General features: G+C 49.5%; 1 protein-coding gene across 1 annotated transcript in view; it reads left to right on the forward strand.

Moving 5' to 3' along the window:
* PPM1H (protein phosphatase, Mg2+/Mn2+ dependent 1H) overlaps positions 1 to 26046 on the forward strand; it is a 238083-nt gene that overhangs the window by 158514 nt on the left and 53523 nt on the right. Inside the window, exon 6 of the mRNA XM_023764234.1 lies at positions 11112 to 11230. Coding sequence (XP_023620002.1) covers positions 11112 to 11230 — 119 coding nt within the window. The remainder of the gene's footprint in view (positions 1 to 11111; positions 11231 to 26046) is intronic.

The raw sequence follows: 26046 nt of genomic DNA on the forward strand, positions 1-26046 counted from the left end.
CTCTCTCTCTCTCCCTCTCCCTTCCTCTCTGAAACCAATAATTAATATATATATTTTAGTAGCTCTGCGCCACAAATCCGTGCGCCAGTAGCTCTCTGCAGGGCCTGGCTGTTCTGTGCCCTGGCCTGGCCAGAGCCATCCACGGCCATCAAGGCTCACGCTGCCTGCACTCAGCGGCCATCCCCGCCCCTGGGACTGGGGGACTCCGGCGGGGCTGAGATGACTGGACGCTGCCATCTTGTGGCTATGGGCGCTGCCATCTTTGTGACAGAGTGATGATTAATTTGCATATTACCCTTTTATTAGATATGATATTTTTAAAAAGATAGGGGGCTATAACGGGAGAATGAAGTATGCTAATGAGTAAATGTGATAGATCTGCCACCTCGACATCACACCTGACCTTGAAGAGCAGGTGGTCACGTCTGAGAGTCTGGCTTCCGTCATCCAGAAGCGACTTCACCACCGCTTTGCTCTGCTCGATGATTGAGTCATGGAAAACGTCACTCCAATCCCCATTGAACTCCCTTTCACAAAACTGTACGTGAGTTTCAAAATGTCCAATGGGAAAAATGGCAGGCCACAGTAGTTGACATTCCTCATATTGACTGTAGATCCCATTGATCACACAGGTTTCACCAAGAAGCTAGGCATTCTTAGAGCTCCAGTGGGCACTGCCCAGGCATTTGGAGGTGCAGTTTCCATTCGGCTGCCCCGGGAGCCCTGCCTGGCTCAGGGGAGACTCTGAGACATTCACCCCTATCATTGAACCCCACCACTTCCAGAGCCCTGATCTTGAAAATGAGTATAAAGGGACGTTTTGTTTATTCCAGGTTGGGGTGAATCAGAGACTTGATGCCGAGGCATAATCAACCTACTATGTAGACCTAAGAAGGTACATTCCATATGGTAGAACACAATCATCATGAGAATGTATCCCTAAATTTTCTTCTTTAAAAATAAGTTCATCTTTTCTGTACAGTTGCTACCCACATATACTGTTTAGACTCTCTAAACCCCCCTGTCCCCCTACCCAATATTCTGAATGAATAGTTGGGCGCATAAAGTCAGAGCCATCTGTCCACAGGGTTCCTTAAGAATAGCCTGGGTGTAAAGAAGCAAGGTAAAATCATGCCCCCTTCAAGTAAGGTCAAGTTCATTCTGCTTTGAGAGGTAGGTGGGATTCACTGAGGCTTTTTAGGGCAAACACTTAACTGGCTATCACATATTTTCTGTGCCTCAGTTGCTTCCTCTGTGACACAAGGTAATTACAGGACCCTCACAAGATGGTGTGAGGATTAATGGGTTAATACTGCAATATGTGTAATGTGCTTACAACAGTGAATAGATCAGAGACCAAATAAAATCTCTTAGTTTTCAAATCTAACTATACAGGAAGGACTTTTTCATGGCCATCCTACCATTGGGACCACGTCTGTGGCCTTTTATACAGTGTCTAAGTTCCATTTGCATATGCAGAGAGAGTCCAGATATGCAGGCATATCCTTTTTGCTGGCACGAGTCGTTCTTTCTTCAAATGAATGTCTTTCCTCCAATTTTAATTAGAAAGAAAAGGCATTAGGCACATGAATATGGAAGCCTTATATATTTGATGGAAATGAATAGTTTTTACCCCTTATTCTGTACATTAAACTGTGTAGAGTTGACAGATCTAGGCAATTTTGTGTAACATGTCCATCTGAATACCAGTTTCCATGGGGGCTTCTTTATCATACGGTAGAAATTTTATGATTTGAGTTATTTTAGGGGCATGCTACTTCCCTCTGGTTGATCCAATGCAAAATTTAAACATGAACCTTTCTTGACATCCACATAAACCAGATAGAATTTCATCAGCATTCAGTTCTGTCATAGCTTATAGACACAAGCTTGGTTCTTATTATTTTGAGATTTTTAAGGACAAATTAAGACTGAGGAAATTCTTTAGGAAAGAGTCTAACCCATGCATATTTAGATCTTAGCCATTTCACCTTTTCCTTCCTGCCTGCCTCCCTCCCTCCCTTCTTTCCTTCCTTCCCCAAACCAAAATACTCCGTCTCTGCCCTGTAAGCCAGGCAGGCAGCCTGGGCTCTGGAGGACCCGCCCATGTGATGCTAGTGTGACTGTTCATGGTCACCAGCGGTTTGGCTGACATTATTAATTTCATTTCATCTGTGACCTTAGACTTTCTCTCATGATAAATCATCTTGAAATGGATGACTTCCAGTTCTCCTCTCATATAATCTGACGAGGTTTATTCCCCCTTAAGGGCAAGAAAGAGGATAAATTGCTTAATTGCTTTAAAGATTTGTGTTAAACACTGAAAACCCTCATTTTGATAACCTCTTGTCAAATATTGAGAGGCCTGAAGATTTAAAAAAATGAATGCAGATGAAAGTTTTCTAGCTAGAGGCCTTTACAAAATATTCCCTGTTACGGAATCTGCTCTCTCACTTAACACGAGTGTTTTTACTTTCCGTATTCTGCTGATGGGAGTGGAAATTGGGACAACTACTTTGAAAAAGGGTTTGGCAGTGACTGAAAGCTGGGCAGTCCACTCCTAGGTATGTACCTAAGCGAGGTGTATCCAGGCGTCACCAGGAGACTAGAACGTGCACATGGCACTGTCCAGAACAGCCCAGACAGGCACGGTCCCAGGGCCCGGGGAGCAGGATGGGTGGGTACATGTGGCAGTCAGGGGTGAATGCTGCGCAGCCCTGAATGAACATGCCGTAGTACACACGGTGACATGGATGAATCTCACAGGCCTCACGTCCAGCGAGGGGGGCTGCCCCTAGGGTGCCACAGGGAATAGAGCAGTGGTTCTCAACCTTCTGGCCCTTTAAATACAGTTCCTCATGTTGTGACCCAACCATAAAGTTATTTTCGTTGCTACTTCATAACTGTAATGTTGCTACTGTTATGAATCGTAATGTAAATATCTGATATGCAGGGATGGCCTTAGGCGACTCCTGTGAAAGGGTCGTTCGACTGCCAACGGGGTCACGACCCACAGGTTGAGAACCGCTGGAATAGAGAGTCAGCAACACCAGCCTGGGAGATGGGCTCGCGCTTCCCTTTGGGGGAGCCCCAGTGATCAGACAGGATCCTGACCCCAGGGTGCTGGTAACGCTCTATTGGTTGATCTGGGTGCCAGTGCCATGAGTGTGTTCAGTTTGTGAAAATTCATCCACTTGTACACACATGATAGAGCACCTTACTCTATATATATATATATTTTTTTTCATTGAAAAGTATTTATAAAAAGTACTTTCACTGTATGTAGCTGTGTATTGCCCTCTGCAGAAGGGCCCTCCTTGGTGCCCTGCAGGAGCCCAAGGTGAGTGGCAGACAGGTTACACTCCTGCCACCTCTGCCCCCCACACACCGGCCACGTCCTGCCTCCCTGCATCTGCTCCTGCTGCCCACGCCCCGGAGCCCTGGCTTGAGCCACTCCTAGATCCTTTCAGGTTCCCTCCCCATTCTTCGTCCCTTAGCCCTGGGCATATCTGCATTTCTCCTCAGTCTCCCCCACGGGTGTGTGAGCTCTGACCAGAAGACCCTCTTCTTTTATTCTTTGAATTCTTAGCCCCTGGTGCCTGGCACGCTCAGGAGCTCATGTGTTAGACACACACATTCCTTTGGCTCGATAATCCCCAGACCTGGGATAGTCTCCTCATTGGCCACCACCACTCACTGGCAAGCTGACAACAAGGCATCAGGAATAAAAGTTATCAAAAGGAGGAAGCATGTTATGCTCCCCAGCAGGTAACGTGGAGTCAGCTCAGGACCCATCTTCACAATGTCCCCAGGAAGCCCGGTGCTCCGCCTCCTCCCATAACCTTAACACACACCTCACTGTCTGGGATCTGGGTTCCTGCTTCTGGTCCCTTCCTCTCCCTGCCTTGCCAAGGTGCTCACAGCTCTCCCCCAGCCTGGAGGGTGGGGCTCAGGACCCTGTGCTGTGGAGGAGACAGGCGTGGCTGGCTCTTCTCCAGAAGGTGTCTCCTCTTCCAGCCTGCTCCCCTCCTGTCTGCTCCAGCCCCTCCGCAACCCAGGCTCCCTCTAGGGTGGATGGCGGGTTTTCTCACAGTGCGGTGTTCACCCCACCACCCCCGCCCCAGGCTGGTTGCTGCCCAGGTCTAGAGAGGACAGAGGTCAGAAGAAGATGTCCAGTCCCCCGGCCCCAGCCCTGCTGCCCAGCCACTTCTTGGCATAGCAGGTACTCCAGCATCCTTTCCTGAGAGACGGCTCTTCTTGTCACTGGCAGATGTAATCCTGTCTGGAAGCTTTTTCTCAGCTGCCCAGACAGACCCTGAGTGACAAGGACGTGTCCTGCCCTCTGCTTAGCAACCCTGTGTTCTCCAGAGCCCTTAGGACCCTGGGTGACCACCAGCCTTTGGTTTTGCCAGGGCAGTGGTTCCCAAGCTCCCCCCAGGTGCTGTGTGGCACACACATGAACTCCAGGTGTACCTCCTCCCCGCCTCCCCCTCAGAAGCACGCTGTTAGGTTTCCTTGAGGGAAAGCCTCAAAACTTAGGATAAATAAATGGAGGTACAACAAGCGGTCCATTTTTTCACATGGGGCATGCCAGCACATTTTAAATTAGATGTTAGTATAAATCAATTTTCTAGATTTCTAGTTGGCATGCTTATTAGTAGAAAAGAGAAATAACATTATTTAGCTATTCTTGGGGTCGTGAAATATCATGGGATTTTAAATGGTATAATTGCAGCCCTAGCTGGTTTGGCTCAGTGGATAGAGCGTCAGCTTGCGGACTGAAGGGTCCTGGTTTGATTCTGGTCAAGGGCACATGCCCGGGTCGCAGGCTTGATCCCCAGTAGGGGCATGCAGGAGGCAGTCAATCAGTGATTCTTTCTCACCATTGATGTTTCTCTCCCTCTCCCTCCCTCTCTGAAATGAATAAAAATATATTTTAAAAAATAATAAATGGTATAACTGCATCCACCCACCCACCCACACATGTGGTTTTACAGGAAGGAACTGGTCAAATTACAAAGTTAACTAAATCCAAAGGTGGTCATGTGTGTCCAAGTTTGTTTTTATGTGTCTTGGACCTTAGTTTTAATGTTTTCAAAAGATTGAAAGCTGTGCTGTGTTATTTTGTAGAGTTTAAGTAATCACTCAAAGCAATTGTGTAAAGCAGGTTGAGATGTTCTGTATTTATTCTTTCAGCAAATCCTTACTTAGAGAGCCTTTATTGTGTTAGGTGCTGTGCCGGGCACTGGAGTGTAGCTAAGGTTTTAAAAATAATAAACATGTTTAAGTGTAGCTGCTATTACTTGCATCCAATGCAGATGTTGCTAACATACATATATATGAATAGCATCATCAGAGAGGAAAAGAAAAACTATATCCAGCATATCAGCTACATAAGGAATGTTTAGGAGAGTGTCCGGAGTTTTTACTTGCTCTCTTCTTGGATTTTCATCCCGTTAGAGTCCACATTTTTAATAGGCCAACATCCCTATGAAATGTACTATGGGAAGAGGCCATAGTCACATGGACATACTGGTGAGCTGCCCAGGTATGAGCAGTGGAGTAAAACATGCAAACACTGTCCAGGACTCTTACAAGTTTGGAATCAGTAAATCACTAGGTTTTATGGTAGAAAAGAACCTAACATACTCCTGCTTCCACACTTTACAGACCTTAAACTTTGCATATGTTGCTTACATTGAGTTAGAAGTGCAATCACTTTCGACGTTCAAGATCCCAAAATGCTGACTTGAGCGAGGTTTGCCACAGGGTAGACCAGCACTAATGATTAACCTAACCAGCCGCGTCACCGATGCTGGGTAGGCCTTGAGCGACGTTTGTGGGTTCACAAATCGTGGGGCCACTCTGCTTCTGAGAACAAATGTCCCCGGGCCGGCCTGTTGGGAAGCAGCACGCTTCTGTGTCCCCGCATTGGAGCCAGCCCCCACCCTGGCTGGCCCTTCCCAGTGACATTGGCTTTCCTTCAGATGATTGGAATAAGAAGGGGCAGCGAAGCTCCTCTCAGCAAATTTCTAAAACCAAGTTAAAAACCCCGGTTCTCAAAAAAAAAATTTTTTTTAGTGTGTGTGTGTGTGTGTTTTTTAAACAAAAGTAATTCATGTTCAATGGTAGAAATATTTGTGAATATGAGTAAGTTAAATAGAAAGCTGTCCTAACATGTTATGATATTTTGATGAGTTTATGTACATATATCAACCCTATATGTATGTTGAAGCCCTCCCCTCATTGTGCTGAATTTGGAGATGGGGCCTTTACAGAAATAAGGAGGTTAAGTGAGGTCATGAGAGTGGGGCCCTGATCTGATAGGGTTAGCATCCTGACAAAGGGAGAGCCAGAGAGCTGGATTCTCTCTCCATGAGAGCACAGGGGGTGGGCCATGTGAGCATGCAGGGAGAAGGCGGCTGTCTGCAAACAAGGAAGAGAGCCCTCACCGGGCAGCCAATCTGCTGGCACCTCGATCTTGGACTTCCCAGCTTCCAGAACTGTGAGAGATAAGTTTTTATTGTTTAAACCCTCCATTATTTTGATATAACAGCTAAGCTTACGAGGACAGACCATATGTGTAAACTCTCTTAAGTATGGAGATGCATGAATAAGCAGAAGTGCACTTTCCTCTGCAAACCAACGTGTATGTCCCATTATATTTTAGCATCTCTTTTCATTAATCAGCCACCTGTTTTCTCTGCTTGTACTTAGCTCTTGATTGTTGTTTTCTTTAACACCAGTAACTCCATCATGTCTGACAAATGCAACAGTCATGAGTATGGAAAGTGCTGGTAAAAAGGAGGCCTGTAGTTAGGATGTGGATGGTGATATTTAAAAAACAGTAAAAATATGTCAGAGGTACCCATGGAATCACAGATTCTCTGGCAGGCCGTGGCGGTGACAGGAACCGTATCGTGCACCATGTGAGATGTGCTGTGGCAATTAGCAAGACAGGAAGAAAAATAACTGTAACGATAGAGAAATCTAAGGGGGTGGCATCGGTACCAGTGGGGGCTGAATATCACAGTATCCTCAGCGCTAAGATGCCCTCTCTTCCCTTTCTGACACATCTGAAGCTGGGGTGTGTCGCAGTGGATTGTTGCTGTCGGCCAGATGGCAGGCACGACCTGGGCGTCATCTCCCGGGCATGTGCAGACAGCTAAAGAGCAGCCCCAAACCTGCGGGGACAGGGGCCCAGCAGCTTAGAAGAAAGCCCTGCAGACAAAAGCGAAGCCCTCTCTTTGAACCGTTGGGGATCCAACTAGCTGTGCGCAGGCAGGGCTGGGAGGCGCGCATGAGACTTGCTCGGCCACATTCCCGAGGCCGAGTCAGAAGTAAGCTGGCTCTAGATCATTGCAAGGCGGACTTCAGAACTCCGCACCCCTGGCTGGAGGCTTGTGGTTCTTTTGTGGATTATTTAAGAAACGCTGCCTCGCCAACGCTCCCACGGAACACAGGCCACCATTGTGTGGAAAAGCCAGGACGTGAATGATTCAGAGTTGACAGCTGATGCGCGCTGTTGGATTCTCCATGTGAAAAAGGTTTGGAAGACCTCAGCCAATACACTTCACTTGTATATTCCTTTTCAAATATACACGATAGTGGTAGATAATAAAGGCTTATCTGAGTCAAAAGGAGCTCTCTCAAAAAGAATAAAATAAAAGTTTGAAGTAGTAAGAAAGCAGTGTGCGCAGCTTAATTGGCAGCCTTCCCCCTCAGAGGTAATAAAACTCGGTGCAGCTAATCAAGGGCATCCAGCGTGGATGCACGGAGCTGCCTTTGGTCATCATGGGAGACGCAGGCGGTTGCTGAGACCCTGAAAGGCTCTGCGTGGGAAGGGGCCGCAGATGTCAGAGTGTTAAATTTAAGGCCCCTTGGCACCTGCTCATCCTCAGAGGCAGAGGTGAGGCGGCCCCTGCAGATGGCAGAGCTGCCGAGGAGTCCCAGCTACCCGCGGGCATCTGCCTGGCAGATCTTCCCGCACGACTGGCCTTGCACATGTATGCGGGCGGAAGGCGTGAGGGTACCTGCGTACAGCACGGCAGAGCACCACTCCTTCTGCGATTAAGAGACAAAACGCCTGGAACTCTGTACAATTCACTCCTGTTAGTCACCGGGGTTGGTGAGGAAATGTCCTTGGGAATGACCTTGGTATCTAACGTGTTTGCTGATCATATACAATACGTGTGTCGTGTACCTCTATTTACACACACACGTGCTCATTTATTTATAGTCGTCCCGGCGTCTGTAAGGGATTGGTTCCAGGACCACCACGTATGCTCAGGTCCCTTCTATAGGACGGCATGGAACAATGTGTACAGTCGGCATCTGTGGCTACAGAGGGCCAACTGTAAACATATATATCTTACACAGAGATCTGTGTATATATGACATAGTTCCCATAAGCTCTCACACTCACAGCACCCCTTTCTGTGTCATTACATCGCCTCTGTGGCATCATTGTAAATGACAGCATATAATTCCTTTGTGTGGATTTGCACTAGTTTCTTTAATCACTCATATGAATTTCTTCTAGTTAACTTGTTAAAGCATAATGTCAGGGCCATCTCTGTGGCCACGCTGTGTGCAGAGCTGCACTGCTGTTAAGCTGGGTCCTCACGGGGACCTCTTTGTGATCTGACTTCGTGTGGTCTGGGCGCACCAAGATCACAGGCCTTTTGTCGTCCCCTTATTGTTTTTTGTAAATGTGTGTACGGGCAGGTTAAAGGGCCAGCAGAAGGGTTAGGATGGGGGCCTGGGGACGACAGGAAGCGCAGGCTCTAGAACCACACAGGCCTGGCTGAGAGCCCAGGCTACGTGTCTTAACCTCTCTGGGCCTTGGTTTCCTCGTGTGTATATTGAGTCTATGGGATAACCTTTAGGACGGCTGGGGTAGTAATACACAGCATTTCAAGTGTCTGGTCCAGCTTGGGAGGGAGGGGGTGCGACAGAACACCACGCCGACACAGTCCCGGCATTTCGAGGTGATCAGGGCACATAAGAGATGCTGCTCTTCGTTAACTTTTTATGCCTCTGTTCCCTAATTTCCGTGGGTGGACAAAATAGAGGAGGAAGAGCAGCATCTGCCCTGTACCCACAGCTGGCTGCACGGGCATGTGGCCTGCAGCTGCACGGGGCCCTGGGCTCGGCTTCCTGCTCTGCTGTCACGCTCTTGAATTCTTGATTTTGCACAGGGACTTCATATTTTCATTCTGCACTGGGCCTCTCGAATTATGTAGCCAGTAAGGTGGTTGGGAGGGTGAAATGAGAACTCACAAAGCAGTTAGCATAGGACCCTGGATGTAATGGGGCCCAATAGTTATTAAATGGGTATGATTGTTTTCTTTGATGAACGGAGACAACCATGATAAGTGCATTATAGACATCTCATCATTAAAATAGTCTGAGACAAATACATAACTAATCTCATTGTACAGATTTAAAAAACTGAGGCTGAGAGGTTAACCTCCGAAAATCACACAGCTTATAAGTGATAAATGCAGAGCTTAGATTCAAACCCAAGTCCATTTCCCCCAAAGCCCAAGCCATGGGCCTGCCCTATTAAATAGTAGTCCCCTCTCTCCGTCCCTCCCAGGGAACCTCTGTGAAACCCAGTGTTAAATGTCCTTGACCTCTATCAGCAGCCAAGCCAAGGTTTCAGAGCCCCTCAGAGGGGACCTAGAATTCCCGTCAGACCTGGCGGGGCTTCAGCGTAAGGACAGGTCCCCTTCTCACCCTCAGGCCGGCCCTGCCTGTCACGCACCCAATCCTGCTCGGACTCACTGGCTCCAGTTCCGTTATCTGGCCAAATCTGACCAGCCCGGTGACAACTCAGCTTGCCTCCTTTTATTCCTGATACGCTGGTGACGAACACCCCAGGAATACCCCCGAAACCCCTGCGAGCATCAGCGGGAGGTCCACCGGTGTCAGGTCCTGGGAAAGATGTGGGAGGGCCTATTTCCAATGGGCTGAGGACGTGGCCATCTGGCCTGCTGCAGGGGTCCCTTGATTTCCTGCAGGCCCAGACCATGATTTGCTCTGCCCACTCTTTTCCCTGCCAGACAGAGAGGGAAGACTCGCTTCGCCACGATGCTGCTCCCAGGCGTGCAGGGGAGGTGGGGATGCCCCGGGGGCTCCCGGTGCGTGGCCGCTGAGCGGAGTTCACATCGGAGCGTTTCATGTTTTGGAGAGCTGGACCTGAATTCTGAACCTGACAATGAGACTGTTTGTTGTTTCAAAGCAGTTCCCTAAGTAGCTGTTTGCTCAATACTTTTGTAGTGCGAACAGGGATCTGGGGGAGGGGAGGAAGCCATCTGCTCTGGAACCGTCTTCCAATTACACGATCACCTTACTGCAGAGCCGAAGCGAGGGCGTTCAGCCCAGCCCGCCCGCTCTGGCCGTTGTGCTGACCTGGAGACGCACGGGTTTTTGTTTTGTTTTGTTTTAAATATATTTTATTGATTTTTTACAGAGAGGAAGGGAGAGGGTTAGAGTTAGAAACATCGATGAGAGAGAAACACCGATCAGCTGCCTCCTGCACACCCCCCACTGGGGATGTGCCCGCAACCAAGGTACATGCCCTTGACCAGAATCGAACCCGGGACCCTTCAGTCTGCAGGCCGACCCTCCATCCACTGAGCCAAACTGGTTAGGGCAAGAGACTCACGGGTTTTAAAGGCCCGGCCTGGGACCCAGGAGTGTGCGGGAGAGGACAGCAGAGAAAGCCTAGGGCAGGCGGAAGGAGTGAGGGGGGCTCTCTGGCCTCGCCAGCGTGCCAGCGGGAGAGGGAACCCATCCTGGATTTGAATTAAAAAGTGAACCTTGGGAGAAGCAGCCTCTTTTCCTGACAACGCTGGCAGTCCATACATGTCTTCACTTACAATTAATTCTTCACATCAAATGAAAAAGTTACATCCCTTAATAAATTAAGTGGGTGATTTTTATTTGCACTGAGATTCTTAAACCTGTTTTCCTTAAAATTTGGGAACGATTTTTTTTGTGTGCATTTGAAATATGTATGGCCTGTCTCGATTTGCAAAACATCCTTGAGTCTCGTTTTTTCTTCTAAATCTGTGTGTGTGTGTTTTCTTTCTTGCTGCTCTTAGGCATTCATGCAGCCTCACTTGCTGGGAAATGAGTTCACACATTTGGAGTTTCCAAGGAGAGTGCAGAGGAAGGAGCTGGGAAAGAAGATGCTCTACAGGGACTTTAACATGACAGGCTGGTAAGAGCCCGCCTCCCTCCGCCACCGCCAGGGCGTGTGAAGGCAGCGTCAGCGCCATAACCGGCCACGCGCACAGTTTGGATCAGGAGGTGCCCCGCGACCCGGGCGTGGTCAGGGAAAGGGCGACGCTGCCCCTGCTCTGCGCCCGGGTCCAGTTCCCACGTCTCAGGGCTGGTTGGCCTGTCTGCTTCTCTGAGGTTCTCCTCGGGGACACTAGACCCCACAGAGGTGACAGAGTTCCTCACTTTTCACAAGCATTTGGGGGCTTTTGAAACACATTGAACTTGGTTTTTCAGGTCAGAGGCTCGAAGGATTGGACCAGAGGTTTACTGGGCCAGTCATTATCCTTGGATTGAACCTTAGCTCGGACCTTTCCAAATGGGCAAAGTTGCATAAACGACTTCATCCCTATGAGCCCCGTTTACCATGGGTATCGTGAAAACATATATACTCTTTGAAGGGTCATTGTAAGGACCAGAAGTAATGATTTACCCTCATTATTTCATCACATCCAAATTGAAATACGAAATCTTGGCAGGGGGCATCTTACTCTCCAAACACACCTTGCTAAGCACAAGACCGATTCTGTTGTGGATCAGGCCAACGGGGACTAGGAACCTCATTGATTTCTTCCACCTGAAAAATAAATAGGCTGATCAAGTACTTACAGGTACGAGGGTTGGTGGAAGGATTGAATGAGAGAGCAGTGCCGGGCACGGAGACAGATGGGTGAAGATTTGCTCTTGGGCCCTGTGGTCCTGACCAGTAAGCCCCTTGCCCGTCTGGAGGATGACTGGAGAAAGAGACGGCGACTCTTACCTCGCCGTATCTCCAACTCAGGCAAAGAAGTAGATTCCGGTATCTCTTCTTCGTTGACCAAAATAGCTGTAACAGATGGTCACAGCCCCAGTTCCCATGGTGATGACTTCTAGGCTGGGAATCTTCTCCTAGGGTACATACTGTCTCAGAGGAGCAGTGGAGCGACCAGGGAAGATAAGGGGCTGATCCAAGGGACACTTCCTGTTGTACTTTGCCATCCAAAAGAGGACATCCTCACCAGTATCCACTCTTCTTCTTCTACAACAGGGTCAACAAATTGTGGCTCAAAAGCCAAATTTTACCTGCGGGCCCTTTCTATAAATAATTTTAGTGCAGCCATGTTTAGCACTGTATGTTTGATCTTTGGCTACACTGCATCAGCGTAGTTGAGTAGTCACCATATGACCCACAAAGCCTAAAATACTCCTAAACATGCACGTATTAATCAGAAAGGGTCCACTGTATTTGCAGCTCTCAGTTTTGGAGATTTGGTGCCCCAGATTCATTACCCTAACCCAGTGATTTTCAACTGGTGAATTTTGAAAACATGCAATACCTGCCCTGGCTGGCGGCTCGGTTGCACTGTCGTCCCATACACCATGCACTGTGGGTCCGATTCCCCGGCAGAGCACATACCTAGGTTGCAGATTTGATCCCCGGTCGGGGTGCATATGGGAGGCAACTGATCGCTGTTTCTCTCTCACATCTCTCTCTCTCATATTCTCTCTCTCTCTCTCTCTCTCTCTCTCTCTCTCTCTCTCTCTTCCTCCCTCCCTCCCCGCCCCCCCGCCACCCCCTCCCTCTCTCAAACATATCCTTGGGTGAGGATTAAGTGGGGGAAAGCATGCAGTACCTGACTATTTGGTCAGGAGCACTGACCTCTTTTCCCTCAGATTGTCAAATAAAAAAATGACAGCAGCCAACACAATAGCCGTCTGGTGTAAATGAATCAAAATTATACCTATTTTCTGTCAGACTTGCAAAAAATACATATTTTAGTGTGCTGCAAAATTTAGTAATTAGTTTCTGTGTGCCTTGAGATAAAAAAAGATTGAGGATCACTGCCCTAAACCAACTGGGTGTTCTTTGTAAATTCATTTCTATCCTGTCAGCAAAATCAGCACTCTTATAGAAAAGTTGAAGGTGAGGGCTACTCTGGTTCAGAATAGCATGGCAGGGTTTGGTCTGGAATTTGCAGAATTTGGAACAAAGAAAGGAAAGGCATCCCAAGTCAAGAACCACGTGATTGTAAATGCGTAAATGAAAGAGTCGATCTAAGAGACAGCAAGCAAAATGGCCAGCTGATCTGGCATTGAGGGAACATGGTTGAGGGTAAGGGAGCCAGGCAGAGAGGTTGGGGTTTACTGGGGGAGGCAGTAGGTTACTCTTGTGTGTTTCTGAGAAGAAGGAAAGATGAAAGCAACGCTTTAGGAAATTGGTTCTAAGAGGAGTTTCAAGGGGACTAGGAGAGAGAGCAGATAGAGATACCCAGGGGAACAAATCATAGAACTAGAGGTGTGCGGTCCCGAGGGCCAGATAGAGGGATGGAAGCAGAAAATAGTCAAGGAAAGGAAATGAACAAGAAGCTAGATCATATAGGCCAGGTATAAGCAATGCATGTAAGAGGTAAATCATGAATTATTTCAATTATCTGTTTAAATATGTCTCTTCACATAGTCGATAAGCCCCCTGAGGGGAGCCCCATGTCCTGTGCCTGACCCATAGCAGACAGGAAGCTAGTACTTACTGGGTGAAAGGAAGAAAGGGGTGTAATGGACGGAGTGGAGGGGGACAGTGGGGACAGGTGGACATTGTGGATGACCAGTGGGTGGAAGGGTAGGAATGAGGAGCTTTCATGTGAAACATGTTGAACTTGAGGCAAGGCTGTCTGTATGTTCTTTCCAGGCCAGCGAGGCGAATGACATCTAAGCAGCCAAAACCAACTTGGTGAACAAATGGCTAAAGGTTACCTCCATTTCATAGTTTTTTGAATGTAGATTATATCCAAGTTTATATGCCCTCTGTCTTTAAACACACACACACACACATACACACACACACACACACACACACACACTCTTTATCACTGAGGAGCCAAGACTGAGAATGGCTTCCTCAGACCGGATCTGTGGATTCATTTCAGCGTCGTTCCCTCCCTACATGGCTTTGCCTCCCAGCTTTGCCTCTGAGCAGAGATGTACGTACATCTTTGCACTACTTCCTACCTGTGTTTACTTTTGATTTGAAAATGATGTTTAAGGCAAAGGAGAGCGCTTCACATCTTTGTTGGAAGAAGTTGGGAAGTTTAAAACCAATTTAGACCACTGCGTATGTAAACTCCCTCCCCCAACTTTAATGAATCCCTTTGAAAACTTTTTAGCCTCTAAAGGAAAACCTCAGGTCTAGCCATTACTTATTGGGACTTAAAAAAATGGGACCACAATTTGCTGGCTTTCTGAGCCGGCAATTCCATGGGAAAGGAGATGAGGACTGGTAGCTTTTCCTCCCCATCAAAGCTTTAAATTAGAGTCGGCCCCTGAACCACACGGGTCTGAACTGCGCAGATCCACTTCCAGGCAGGTTTTTCCAAGGAATATTCAGTGGGCCCTCTGCCTCCCCGGGTTTCTCAGCCACGAATGCAACTGACAGCAGATTGGAAACCGTTGTGCAGCTGGGAGCCCGCAGGTGCGGAGGGCCGACTGTGCATTGTGCACTGCTGGCTGCACTGCCAGATGCTGAGTGGCTCCTCCTCCTTGTTCCCATTTTGCAGTTGAGCAAATGGAGGCCCAGAGGAAGTAGGCCATTTTCTCGGCCTCCACCAACGTGCAAGTGTCACAACAGGGACTAGAACCCAGGTTTCTGACACTAGTTCACGGCTCTTTCTGATCCAGAGCTTTTCTCCAGGGTGAGACTAGACGTCATCATCCCCTTTTGAGCTGTGGCATAAATTTGAGCAGGGGACCTCTACCCACCAGGCTTCAAGAGGGTGAGACGAAGCATCTGAGGAGCAGTAAGTTGCTTAGGCAGTAAATTTTCTAGTCTCACTCTGACCCAGTAGACCATTGGCCAGATTGAAACACGATGCTCCACACTCATCACTGAGAGCCTGTGTGTGATTTTGGGTGCGATGGTGGAAAAAATCCCCAAGGAACCAGCTCTGCGATGCTTAGGAAAACGCCTGCTCTCGTTAGAGGAGCACCGTGCCAGCGTCCACGGTGTGTCTGCAGCGGGAGGGAGCGTGGGAGAGGATGTCAGCTCGGGGAAGCCTTGTCTCATCATTAAGGATGAGTCTGTTGCCTCCTGGCGGGCATCCTTTCTCTCCCACCCTTGCTCTTTCTCAGAGACTGTGGACCCGCTCGGCAGGCCCAGATTGTACTGAGGACAAAAGTTTATTGTCACCAGGACCTTCATAATGAAATCAGTCTCTTCCCTGGCTCCCCCATCTCTCTTTCCACCTCTCCTCAGATAGTTTGCCCAGTGGTTTGATTTATAAAGGCATTTTCTTCACAGAACCCCCAGCGCCGAGTTCGTCCCTGCTGCGGCCCAGCTCTCCCCTTCTGTGCCTGGTGTCATTGGTCCTGGGGCCAGAATCCGGCCTTGAACTCAACGCCAGCCAGTGCCCCTCCTCCCCGGCCCTTTGTGCCTGAGCTGCGACGGCGCGATGCACACTGGCTGGCACTGAGGTCTGTGTCCCCACCCGCAGCCCTCGGAGCCCGCTCAGGCCATAATTTGCTGGCAAGCATCTGTGTGAGGGAGTTGAAACAACAGTTTCTCAGAGCTGGCCTTGTGGCTGCAGGTCCCCGCTTCTGGGCCTGCCGGGGATTTTGCTCTTGTGTAAAATCAGTGTTCTTGGTGCTCTTTGTCCAGCCACATGGGGTGAGGAGCAAGTGGGGGCGGGGAGGAGGGCTGTAGCTTCTTCACCCCTGGCTTCGGGCCAGCAGCTCCGGCAGCTGTTCCTGGGCTGATGGGATTTATAGAGCGAGCGAGGGCCAAAGAGGAAGAGAAGTCCATCGTGTGAACGCGAGATTGCTTCCAGATGGTTCTGGTTATGAGTAACGTACACCAGAATTCTTTCTTTAAGCAAAGCCTTTCCAACATCTCTGATGGTCTTATTTCAGGGGACAGGCGGGACTGTAACTCGAGATGGCCTGGCTTCTAACCAGCTCACAGCTATGGGAGGCAGGCTCCCCGGTGCTGGTCCTCGCTCTGCCAAGATTCTGGGGCCTTGGGCAAGTCCCTGCCTCGGTCTCTCATTTCTTTGTCAAATGCTTCCTTTGCCCCTTGCTGCTGCCCTCTGAGGCGGGTGGGGGGTGGGCTGGGCTCTGCCTTTCGGGGCTTCCGGGGAAAGACAGCTTCCCGTAGGCAGATTCCACAGAGGGTGACCTTTCATTTTTATCCCTTGCAGCCCTTGCTCTTTATGATTCTAACTTGATGACACAGCAGGGTAATTTTCCCTCCTGCGTTTCCCTGAAAACTATGAGCAAATCAGGATTTTCCACTGGGAGCAGAGCGGGGTCAACTACATTTTTTTCCGTTCAGCACAGGGAACCTGTTCTGCTGTGTGTGCGCTCTAGCACGGTAGCCACTCGCCACATGTGGCCTTCTGAGTTACAGTTGGATAACAGAAACTCCTTTTCCCAGTTGCGCTGGCCCCGTCTCCGCTGCTCAGCAGGCACATGAGGCCCGTGACGTGGACAGTGCGGTACAGGCCGCGTCCTTCACCCCAACAAGTTCAACCGCGATAACACAAGGGTGTGGGTCTAGGTGGGCTGGAGGACGGTGCACGGAGCGGCTGTAACTAAACATCCCAACAGCAAAGAGGTTGTTTTTTAAAAAAAATGGAAGGACAGCTGCCCCGGCTGGGTGGATCCACTGGTTGGAGCATCGTCCCTTACACCAAAAGGTTTCGGTTCTATCCCCAGTCAGGTCAGGGCGCATACGAAAGGCAACTGATCAATGTTTCTCTCTCTCTCTCTCTCTCTCTCTCTCTCTCTCTCTCTCTCTCTCTCTCTCTCTCTCTCAACATGTCCTCTGGTGAGGATTTTCTTTAAAAGGACAGCTGAGCGCCACCAGGGAGAATGTGGTGTGGCCACATTCTCTGGCTTCTGCACCACCACCACCACCACCACCTTTTAAGAGAGAGGTTGGGATGGGGGCCGACGTCATAGAGAAGCTTGTATTTGAACTGAAGGTCTGAAATACGAGAGGAGTTCTGCTGGACTCGGGGTCACCGGGGGATGGAGTGACCACTTCTCAGATGTTCAGGGGCATCAGTCCTGTGTTTAGAGATGATTTGTCTCCAGCGGTCCCTCCTGGGTCAGCGGGAAGACCCATTTCATTGGCCCTGGTCAGCAGCACCCCTCTCTCCCCCAGCCCTCGGCACTTCCCTTCCTCCTGCTCCCCCTGTTACTTCTTGGGGAGCATCTCAGACCCTGAGGATTGGGTTAGAAAGCAGCTTCTTTCCATTCTGTGTGGGGTGACCTTTCTTCTTGACTGAGCCTGGAGCCCAGCTCTGGGGAGAGAGCCACAGCCCAGGGCGTCGGGCTGCTCACCAACAATCCAGACATTTTTCCGAAGAGCAGCTCTCTGGAGGCAGCGCCCGAGCGTGGTCTGGAGCTGCTGGGTCGAGCTTTATAAATATTGCAGATCCAGCTTCTATCTTCTCTTTATTGCTCTTTTCAGCACCCGCTGACCGCGCCGCCAGGCAGGCTGCAGGGACGTGGGTGCTTTATGAAGCCAGCGCCAGGGCCGCACCGCATTTAATATAAATTGATTTATTGAATCAAGCACAGAAGCCCTGTTACAGAAACCCCAGGCTGTGCCCTCCAGAGGGCCACCGAATAAAGCAGCCCCAACTGACGCTCCTCATTAGCTTCTCCCCGGGTCCCCAGGCAGTTTTTAAAGGGATAGTGTCCCTCTTCTGGACCTGAATTTATATGTTGGCCATGCCTGTGGGTCTAATTAGCTCAGCATTATTAGTCTGACTGGGAAAGCCTGCGTTTTCTAACAGCTTGACTCTTGAGTTTTAAAGAGTAATTGGAAAATTCATACCCTGTCCTTTTCCCTCTTTTTGTCTTTAATCACTTCTAGCCCGATCTTTGGGAACGCACCTGCAGGTGCCTCTGCCTCGCGGTGCTGGGCGCGGGAGGGCTTCCCCGCCCCGCCCCGTGCGAATCCAGGTCTGCTGTGGAGCCACAGGCCTTGCGGGAGGCTTTTCAGACTCACCAGAGAAATAACACATTTTAATTTTATAATGACTTCACCAGAAAGCAGGACTTTCTGCAGTTAACCTGGTATTAATTTCCTCCCGGCCACTTGTATTTTCATAATTTAATGATTATGAGCTACCTTGGCAGCAATCTGGGAATCTGACTTTGTAGAGGAAGGAGGGGCGTGGAGGTCATTTTAGAGAATTTTTACCCCAAAACCTCAACAGATTGTCCAGGAGGGGATTGACTGGATCAGAGATCAGGCACCCAAAATGTCCCCCCACCCCCACCCCCCTCCAAGTTCCTGGAGCTGAAGTCAGAGCCGCTGCGCCTCCTGTGGGAGGGGCCTCTTGGGGCCCAGGGCCCAGATGATGAATGTTTATTTGCGATGTGCATGTTCTGCATCTTTTCAAGATTTGCAGCTCTAGCTGCAGGAGCAGCAGGGAAGAAAGCCTGCCTGCTGTGTGCAGCACATCTCCTGACAGTGATGAATGACTCCTTGCTCCCAGCCTCCTCCCCGCCGCTCTGCCCAGGAGGCCGTGGAAGCTCTGAGGTCTTTACAAATGGCTGGAAACCGAGACAGACAGGCATTGTCCGGCCCCATAGCGGAGAGAGAAAGGAGGTGCCCAGCCAGCTTGCTCTCTATTGATGGTCCATCACCTCTGTGCGTTAATAGGAACTGTACGTTCATCACTCCTGACGTGGCCAAACCGCCTCCAAGCCTTCCTTTTGCCCTGAGGCCCTTGAATAGCCACGGCGTTTATCCGTGCCCACCCATACCCCTAAGCAGAGCCTACAGACCGCTCTTCCCCAGCAACCGCAGTTTGGGGTGGCACAGTCCATGTGTGGTGCTGACTGTGCTCCAAGCGTTCCAGAGAAGTTTTAGGATGGCATGTGCCTGGGAAAATCCCAGTTAAAATAGCCAGTATCCTTGTGGCCAAGGAACCCAGGGAGCATGTATTTTATATTCAGCAAACCTCTTTGCATTCCTGCTGCGTACTGAATATGGAGGAGTGGGTAAGGACAGTCCCATGGAGCCAGGCCGCCAGCTGGGTCAGTCCCCAAGTAGGTCTTGGACAAATTATGTCGCCTCTCCCTGCCTCAGTTTCCTCACTTATTAATAGGGCTAATGATAATGCCTAATAAGAGGTTGTCATGAGTCAATATGGCCGAGGGCATTGAACAAAGCCTGGCATGAAACAATACTGTATGTGTCTAGTAATAGAATTATTAGATAACTAGAGGCCCGGTGCATGAAATTCATGCACTCTGGGAGGGGGATGTGTCCCTCAGCCCAGCCTGCATCCTCTCCAATCTGGGACCCCTCTGGGACCCCTCCGGGATTGGGCCTAAACCGGCAGTCGGACATCCCTCTCACAATCCAGGACTGCTGGCCCCTAACCACTCGCCTGCCTGCCTGCCTGATCATCCCCTAACTGCTCCCCTGCCGGCCTGATTGACACCTAACTGCTCCCCTGCCAGCCTTATGGCCCCCAACTGCCCTCCCCTGCTGGCCTGGTCCCCCCCAACTGCCCTCCATCTTGTGACAACATGGGGGCAGCCATCTTGTGATGGCATAGGGGCGGCCATCGTGTGAGGGTGTGAGGGTCAATTTGCATATTGCCTCTTTATTATATAGGATAGGATTACAGAGAGTGGAAGGGTCAGCAAGATCTGAGCTTGCCTCAGGAGGTTCAAACCTAATGTGTGTTGAGATGCTTGTTTTTCAAGGTAATAAGACCCTAAGAACCAAAAAGAAACAGGGGGCCTGAGGGAAGGTCAGGGTGTGCTGACCACCTGTGCAGGTCACCCCCTGGCGTGCCCAGAGGGACTCTCATCCATGAGAAGAGACACCATCAATGTGATAGGAAGCCGACCTGAGCCAGCCCCTCCTTCCCTGGCTGCCGCTGGGTAGGGTGTTTTTGTTTTTGTTTATTTGAGAAGCTTTTGGGGTCCATACACTGACTTTTTACTTCCTTTCTGAGTCCTCGCTGCTGGCCCTTTGACAGTGTCGCTGTAGCCCTCCTGAGCCAAGGGTCTGGGATGCCAAGCCCCCCCAGTGGCAAAGCAAGGCCTCACGTTCGAGAGCCCTAACAGACAGGACTGTGCTGGTGTCGCAGAGGCGACCAGCTGGTCCAGTTGGCTTCCCGGAAGTCTAGGGAGCAATACAGTTTCTACCTGTAAATCTAGTCTTAAAAATCTCAGGAGTGGGTGACGTCGATCTGTTGGAATTTGTGAGTAAATAACTAGAACAAGACAGGATATAGGGCTTATAAAAGGGGGATTAGAGAGACGGCCACGTGGGTGTGCTAGAGTGGACGGTTGTTTTTAAGAGAGAGGTTGGGGTTGGGGCCACCGTCATAGAGAAGCTTGTATTTGAACCGAAGACCTGAAATACGAGAGGAGTTCAAGGGGTTTGAGGGCAAGGGGGGTGGGGGAGGACATTCCCAGCAGAGGGCACAGCACCAGGGGAAGCCCAGAGGCAGGAAAATGAATGAGTGTGTGGGGAGTGTGGAAGCTAGAGGTAATATTGGAAATAGCAGTCAGCATGGAGGACTGGGCCCCAACTGGGCTGCAGCAGGTCCTAGCGCTCTCCCCCCACCCCCACTATGCCAGGCTTCAACTCATTATTTACTACTTCATGGGGATCCCAGGGGAGGTTCAGAGCCGTGGGTGGGGGTGTTGGGTCAGGGGAGGCTTGGGATAGTCATTATTTGCTAATCAGCATGGAAGTATCTCAGTGTTTTAACTCCCCTTACGCACTTACACTGAATGTACCGGCTGGGTGACAGTCCTGGCGCTGGCCTAACAGTGTGTGCAGAGGGAAGGAGGAGGGCACGACGTGAACTGTCGAACTAGGTCCGTCTGTTGGAGGAGGCTGCTGGGGACCTCCGAGTGGCATGCTAAGCAGGGCCGTGCTGAACAGCTCGGTGTCCCGTCCGGAAGGCCTCTAACCTCTGTGAAGGTCGGAGTGGCACACACCCACGTCCCCGGGCAGGACTGTGAAGCTGACAGTGTATTGGAAGGACAGATGGTTCAATCCTCAGCCTGTGTATAAGATCCTGTTTTTAAGGAAATTCCAGAGAAGTGAGCGCTTCAACACTCCCACGGATGTCCAGGTACACTGCAGCTCTGCCAGGGAACCGGGCTCCTGTGTCCAACCTACACTCCTCCGGCTACAAATGGCATTCTTCCCGGCCACCCCTTCCCTGTCCTCCGGGTTTCGGAGGAGGACAACCCAGCATTGCTGATTTCAAGTTGAACAACCCACAGAGGTGCTGACCCCCATAGCCTGTGGGAGCATCTTCCTCAGAATCAGCTGGGTGCTGGCTTAAGACCCCTGCATCGCCCAGGAATCCACATACGAGAGTTGGAGAAGCGCCGTTCCAAACCCGGAAGGACCTCGTCCTACCTACCATCATGTTCCTCCTGCCTGCGGACAGGGACAGCAGAGACTTCTTCCGAGCACGGCCACGCCTGCGCCTTGCTGAAGACCTGAATGCAGATCTTCCCAAAAGAACTGGAAGTGCCTGTGACACATTCACTTTCGTTCTTCATCTTGTTGCTCTGGCCAAGGCAATGAATGAAACTCTGCCGAAGTCTGGGCTCTGGTTCCACGGGGATTAAATCCACTCGCCAGCCTCCCAGGGTAACCCAGTGCCTCTATGCTGTGCTCAGTAGTTTGAAGGACAGAATGCAGGGCTTTATCGCTGTGGGGTTATTCGGCTTTACCATGGGTCAGGCGCTGTGTTGGACATCGGAGATATAAGGCGATGAGAACCCCCTGCCCTCGTGGTGCTTACAGTCAGGTGTAGGGCAGAGCCAGACATGGATGGTTACAATCTTACACCGAAACTCGTAGAGAAGTGCTTACCCACAGTGAGGCTTTCTCGTGATCCCTGTGTCCTTACACACTGACCTTGGGCAGCCTGAGGCATTCTTAGGGTGCATGTGAGCAACAGCTTGCAGGACTGATTGGTTGGAGAGCATTGGACGGCCAGGCATTGTGACTTTTGCCGCCTGCTTATCTTCCTGCTGGTGCTTGGGAGGCTCTTGGCCCGCCTGTGTGGGCCTGAGTCCGGAGGGGGCCGTGGACTGGACTGGCAGTGAGGACAAGGCGTGAAAACTTAGGGGCCAACATGGGCCAGAGCCCAGCAGAGCCTCTCATTTCTCCTGTTGATGCTTGTGCCCGCCGCCTGGGTGGTCTTGGCCCCAGGCACAGGACAGACACAGGGCAGGTCCGGAGACCACGCTCCCAGGCACCCAGCTGGCTGGTTTCTCGTTCCTGTTTGTCCTGGGCAGTGAGACCCTCTCCCAGTTTGCTTAGCCCTTCCGGGTGGCCTTGGGTCACCCTGTGAGCCACTGGGCACTTACCTGTGAAGAGTTAGTCTGAATTTATTACCAGCCAAACAACATGAAAGCCAAACCTCAGGTTAAACCCAGTCCTACAGGGCCCTGTGCACCTACCTTATTGTCAAGAGAAGGAAAAGCCGAGAGGGTGGTTTATTTGAACTTCGTGGGACTTCTCAGTGTGAAACCCTGGGGTGGGGGCGAAGGAGACTTTCATTTCTTTTTTGTGATTTACTCCTAGGATGAGGATCGGTGATTTAGCATTGCTGTTGCATAGCATGCCCGTTTATTGGGTTTACACAGATTCGTAGCTCTTCAAGGATGGGCAGGGACCGTGGCTAGGAGCACAGGCTTTTATTGGGGCGGACCTGGAGGTGAGCTTGACCTCTAGTTTTCCTAGTTGTGTGACCTCCATTTTCTCATTTGTGTTGTGGGTTAATGTTAATGACTGTCCTACAAGGGTGTTATAAGTAAATACGTTTTAAAAGCATAAGTGCTTGGAGCAGTGCCTAGAGCAAAGCAAATATACGATGACTGTTGGGTATATTGGAATTCTGTCGTGTTAGGGGTGAGGGACCAGCAGGCAGTGGGACATCTGCCGCCTTTGTAGTCCTCCATCTAGACCAGCAGGGCCTGGGTGTAGAGCCAAGAACTCCCCGTGGTGAAGACGGGCGCCATCGCCCAGGCCTGTGCTGCTCACCCTGGGGCGTGAGTCATGTGGGGGTAGGCAGAAGATTCCAGAAGAGAATGGGAATCCTCAAGTGAAACATCTGTTTTGCAGTTGGGGGGGGGGGTATTTTTTTTGTGTTGAAATAAATGTTAGTTATGTGTGTGCTTATCCAAAATGTTCGTGCCTTTTTGAGCTAAAACGAGAGTTGAAAAGCATGGGTGCTTACCTTGAGATACTGGAGCCCCGCGCCTGTGGTTTTTCCAGTTCAAGGGCACGTGAATGGAGATTTTGAACCCAGCTAGGACAGGTTAGAGTCCCGTGGGCGTGAGAGAGGCTCCTCCCAGGGGACCCTGCAGGGCTTGGTGCTCCAGGATACAAACATCTATCCTTGTTACCAGAGTGAGAGCTTCGTGAGGCGGGACTGCAAGTAAAACCCTCTTTGTAGAGAACCGTCTACTTGCTCTTTTCTGCCCACCGTTCGTGGATACGGGTCAATGTTGGTTATGTTCTGATTTGTACATATTGACGTGGTCTCAGACAGCATAAAGGCCAGTGTGGGTGAAGTTCATGTTTGCTTCAGAAGGAATGGTCCCTGAGAAAGCAGAAATACTTCCAAATTTGTATGCTCATACAGTAAGGATCTTTGATTCACACCTGTGGGAGAGCTAAATGTTACCGATTAAAATAAGCTGTCCTAGCCACGTGCAAATACACCCAAGTGGATACTGAATCAGAAATAATTTCCAAATCTGAAATTTCCCTGAAAGTTATCCCGAATATTTTTTTTAATTTTTTTAAAATATATTTTTATTGATTTTTTATAGAGAGGAAGCGAGAGGTATAGAGAGTTAGAAACATCGATGAGAGAGAAACACCGATCAGCTGCCTCCTGCACACCTCCGACTGGGGATGTGCCCGCAACCAAGGTACATGCCCTTGACCGGAATCGAACCTGGGACCCTTCAGTCCGAAGTCTATCCACTGAGCCAAACCAGTTAGGCATCCCAAATATTTTATCTTGAAACATTATTGGTTCTGTTTTATATGCACGATTGATTATATTTTCAGAAGACTGATTCAAAGCATTCTTCTATGTGAGTCTTTTTCCACTGCTAACCTTGGACCCATGAGTCAAGAGATGACCTTTATTCATGTTATATATTCCCAGCACCCGTGCTAGTGCCTGGCACATAGTAGGTGCTCAGTAAATATTCACGAATGAATCCATTGGTCTCATCTGGTCCAAGCCTGAGCTCCTGATTTGGAGCTGCACAGTAGGAGCAGGTTCTGTTCCTCTCCCCAAGTTTTCATCTGTGGGTAGGGACCCATTAGTGGGTTCTGAATTCAATTTAGTGTATGGAGACAAGCATTTTAAACAAATTAAGTAGCATAGGGAGAAAAAAGGATCACATGGTAAGTGTAAATATTGTTTTTGAGATGTGTTTGTGAGTACACTGGGTTCCCAAGAATGATACATTTATTATCAAGGTCAAAAACTGTAAACTCTGCTCTAACCCAGTCAGTTGTCCCAGAGAACACAGACCAGTGACTGGAGAGTGAGCTCTATTGCCTCTTGCTATCATCCAGAGGCTCTGGTAGGAAGAGGCGTCTTTAGGCCAAAAGAGAGGAATGGTCACGGCTCCCCGAACTCCAGGCAGCACCTGGTTCAGGCATGCTGACAGGAGGAACGGGACGGGCAGGCATGTTCCTTAGGGCTTGTGGGTTGGGCCTACTAATCGGGGGATTTCCTCAAGGGCAACTGCAAGGTCAGGGAACAGAAATGGGGTCCCATTTTGGAAAAAGTTTTCCTGGAGGGACAGCTGGAAGGTTTCCCTTTCATCTGTTTTTCTCATCACAGCCAGCCAGGCAGACACCTGCCAGCTCTCTCCAGTCGTATCACCAAGTATTAATCCCGCCGTTACAGGCCGTGCATACGTTTGTGCCTGAATCCAGACTGTTGCACTATGTTAGCGCAAGCCCATCAGCTTGTCTGATAGCTTAGGGCCCACAGGCTTCAGTTAATTTAAATGACCCTCCACGGACCAAAGGGAGAAAACAAAATAGCACTTGTTGGTGGAGACTTGGCCTCACAGGGAAACATATCCAGGAACCTAAGATCAGTAGATTCAACACAATTTCTATCAAGATACCAATGGCATAGTTCATAGAGTAAAATATCTCAAAAACTTATGTAAACCACAAAAAACTCCCGAGGAGCAACAGCAATCCTGAGAAAGTAGAACAGAATTTTAGGAATCACACTACCTGATATCAAACTATACCACAAGGCTACAGTAATCAAAACAGCATGATTCTGACTTAAACACAGACATATAGATCAATGGAACAGAACAGACAGACCAGAAATAAACCCCTGCCTTTATGGTCAATTAATATTCGACAATGAGGCAAGAGCATACACTGGGGTAAAAGATAGTCTGTTCAATAAATGGTGTTTGAAAAATTGGACAGATATGGGCAAAAGAATGAAATTAGACCACCTTCTTACAATGTACACAGGAATAAACTCAAAATGGATTAAAGACTCTAATGTAAAACTCAAAACCATAAAAATCCTAAAAGAAAACATAGGCCGTAAAATCCGTGACATTGCTTGTAGCAATATTTTTTTTCTGATATGTCTCCATGGGCAAGGGAAACAAAAGAAAAAATAAACAGGACTGCCTCAAACTAAAAAGCTTCTGCACAGCAAAGGATATCATCACCAAAATGATAAGAAACCCACTGACTGGAAGGACATATTCACC

Source organism: Myotis lucifugus, unplaced genomic scaffold, assembly GCF_000147115.1.
Source record: "Myotis lucifugus unplaced genomic scaffold, Myoluc2.0 scaffold_323, whole genome shotgun sequence".
Classification (NCBI taxonomy): domain Eukaryota; kingdom Metazoa; phylum Chordata; class Mammalia; order Chiroptera; family Vespertilionidae; genus Myotis; species Myotis lucifugus.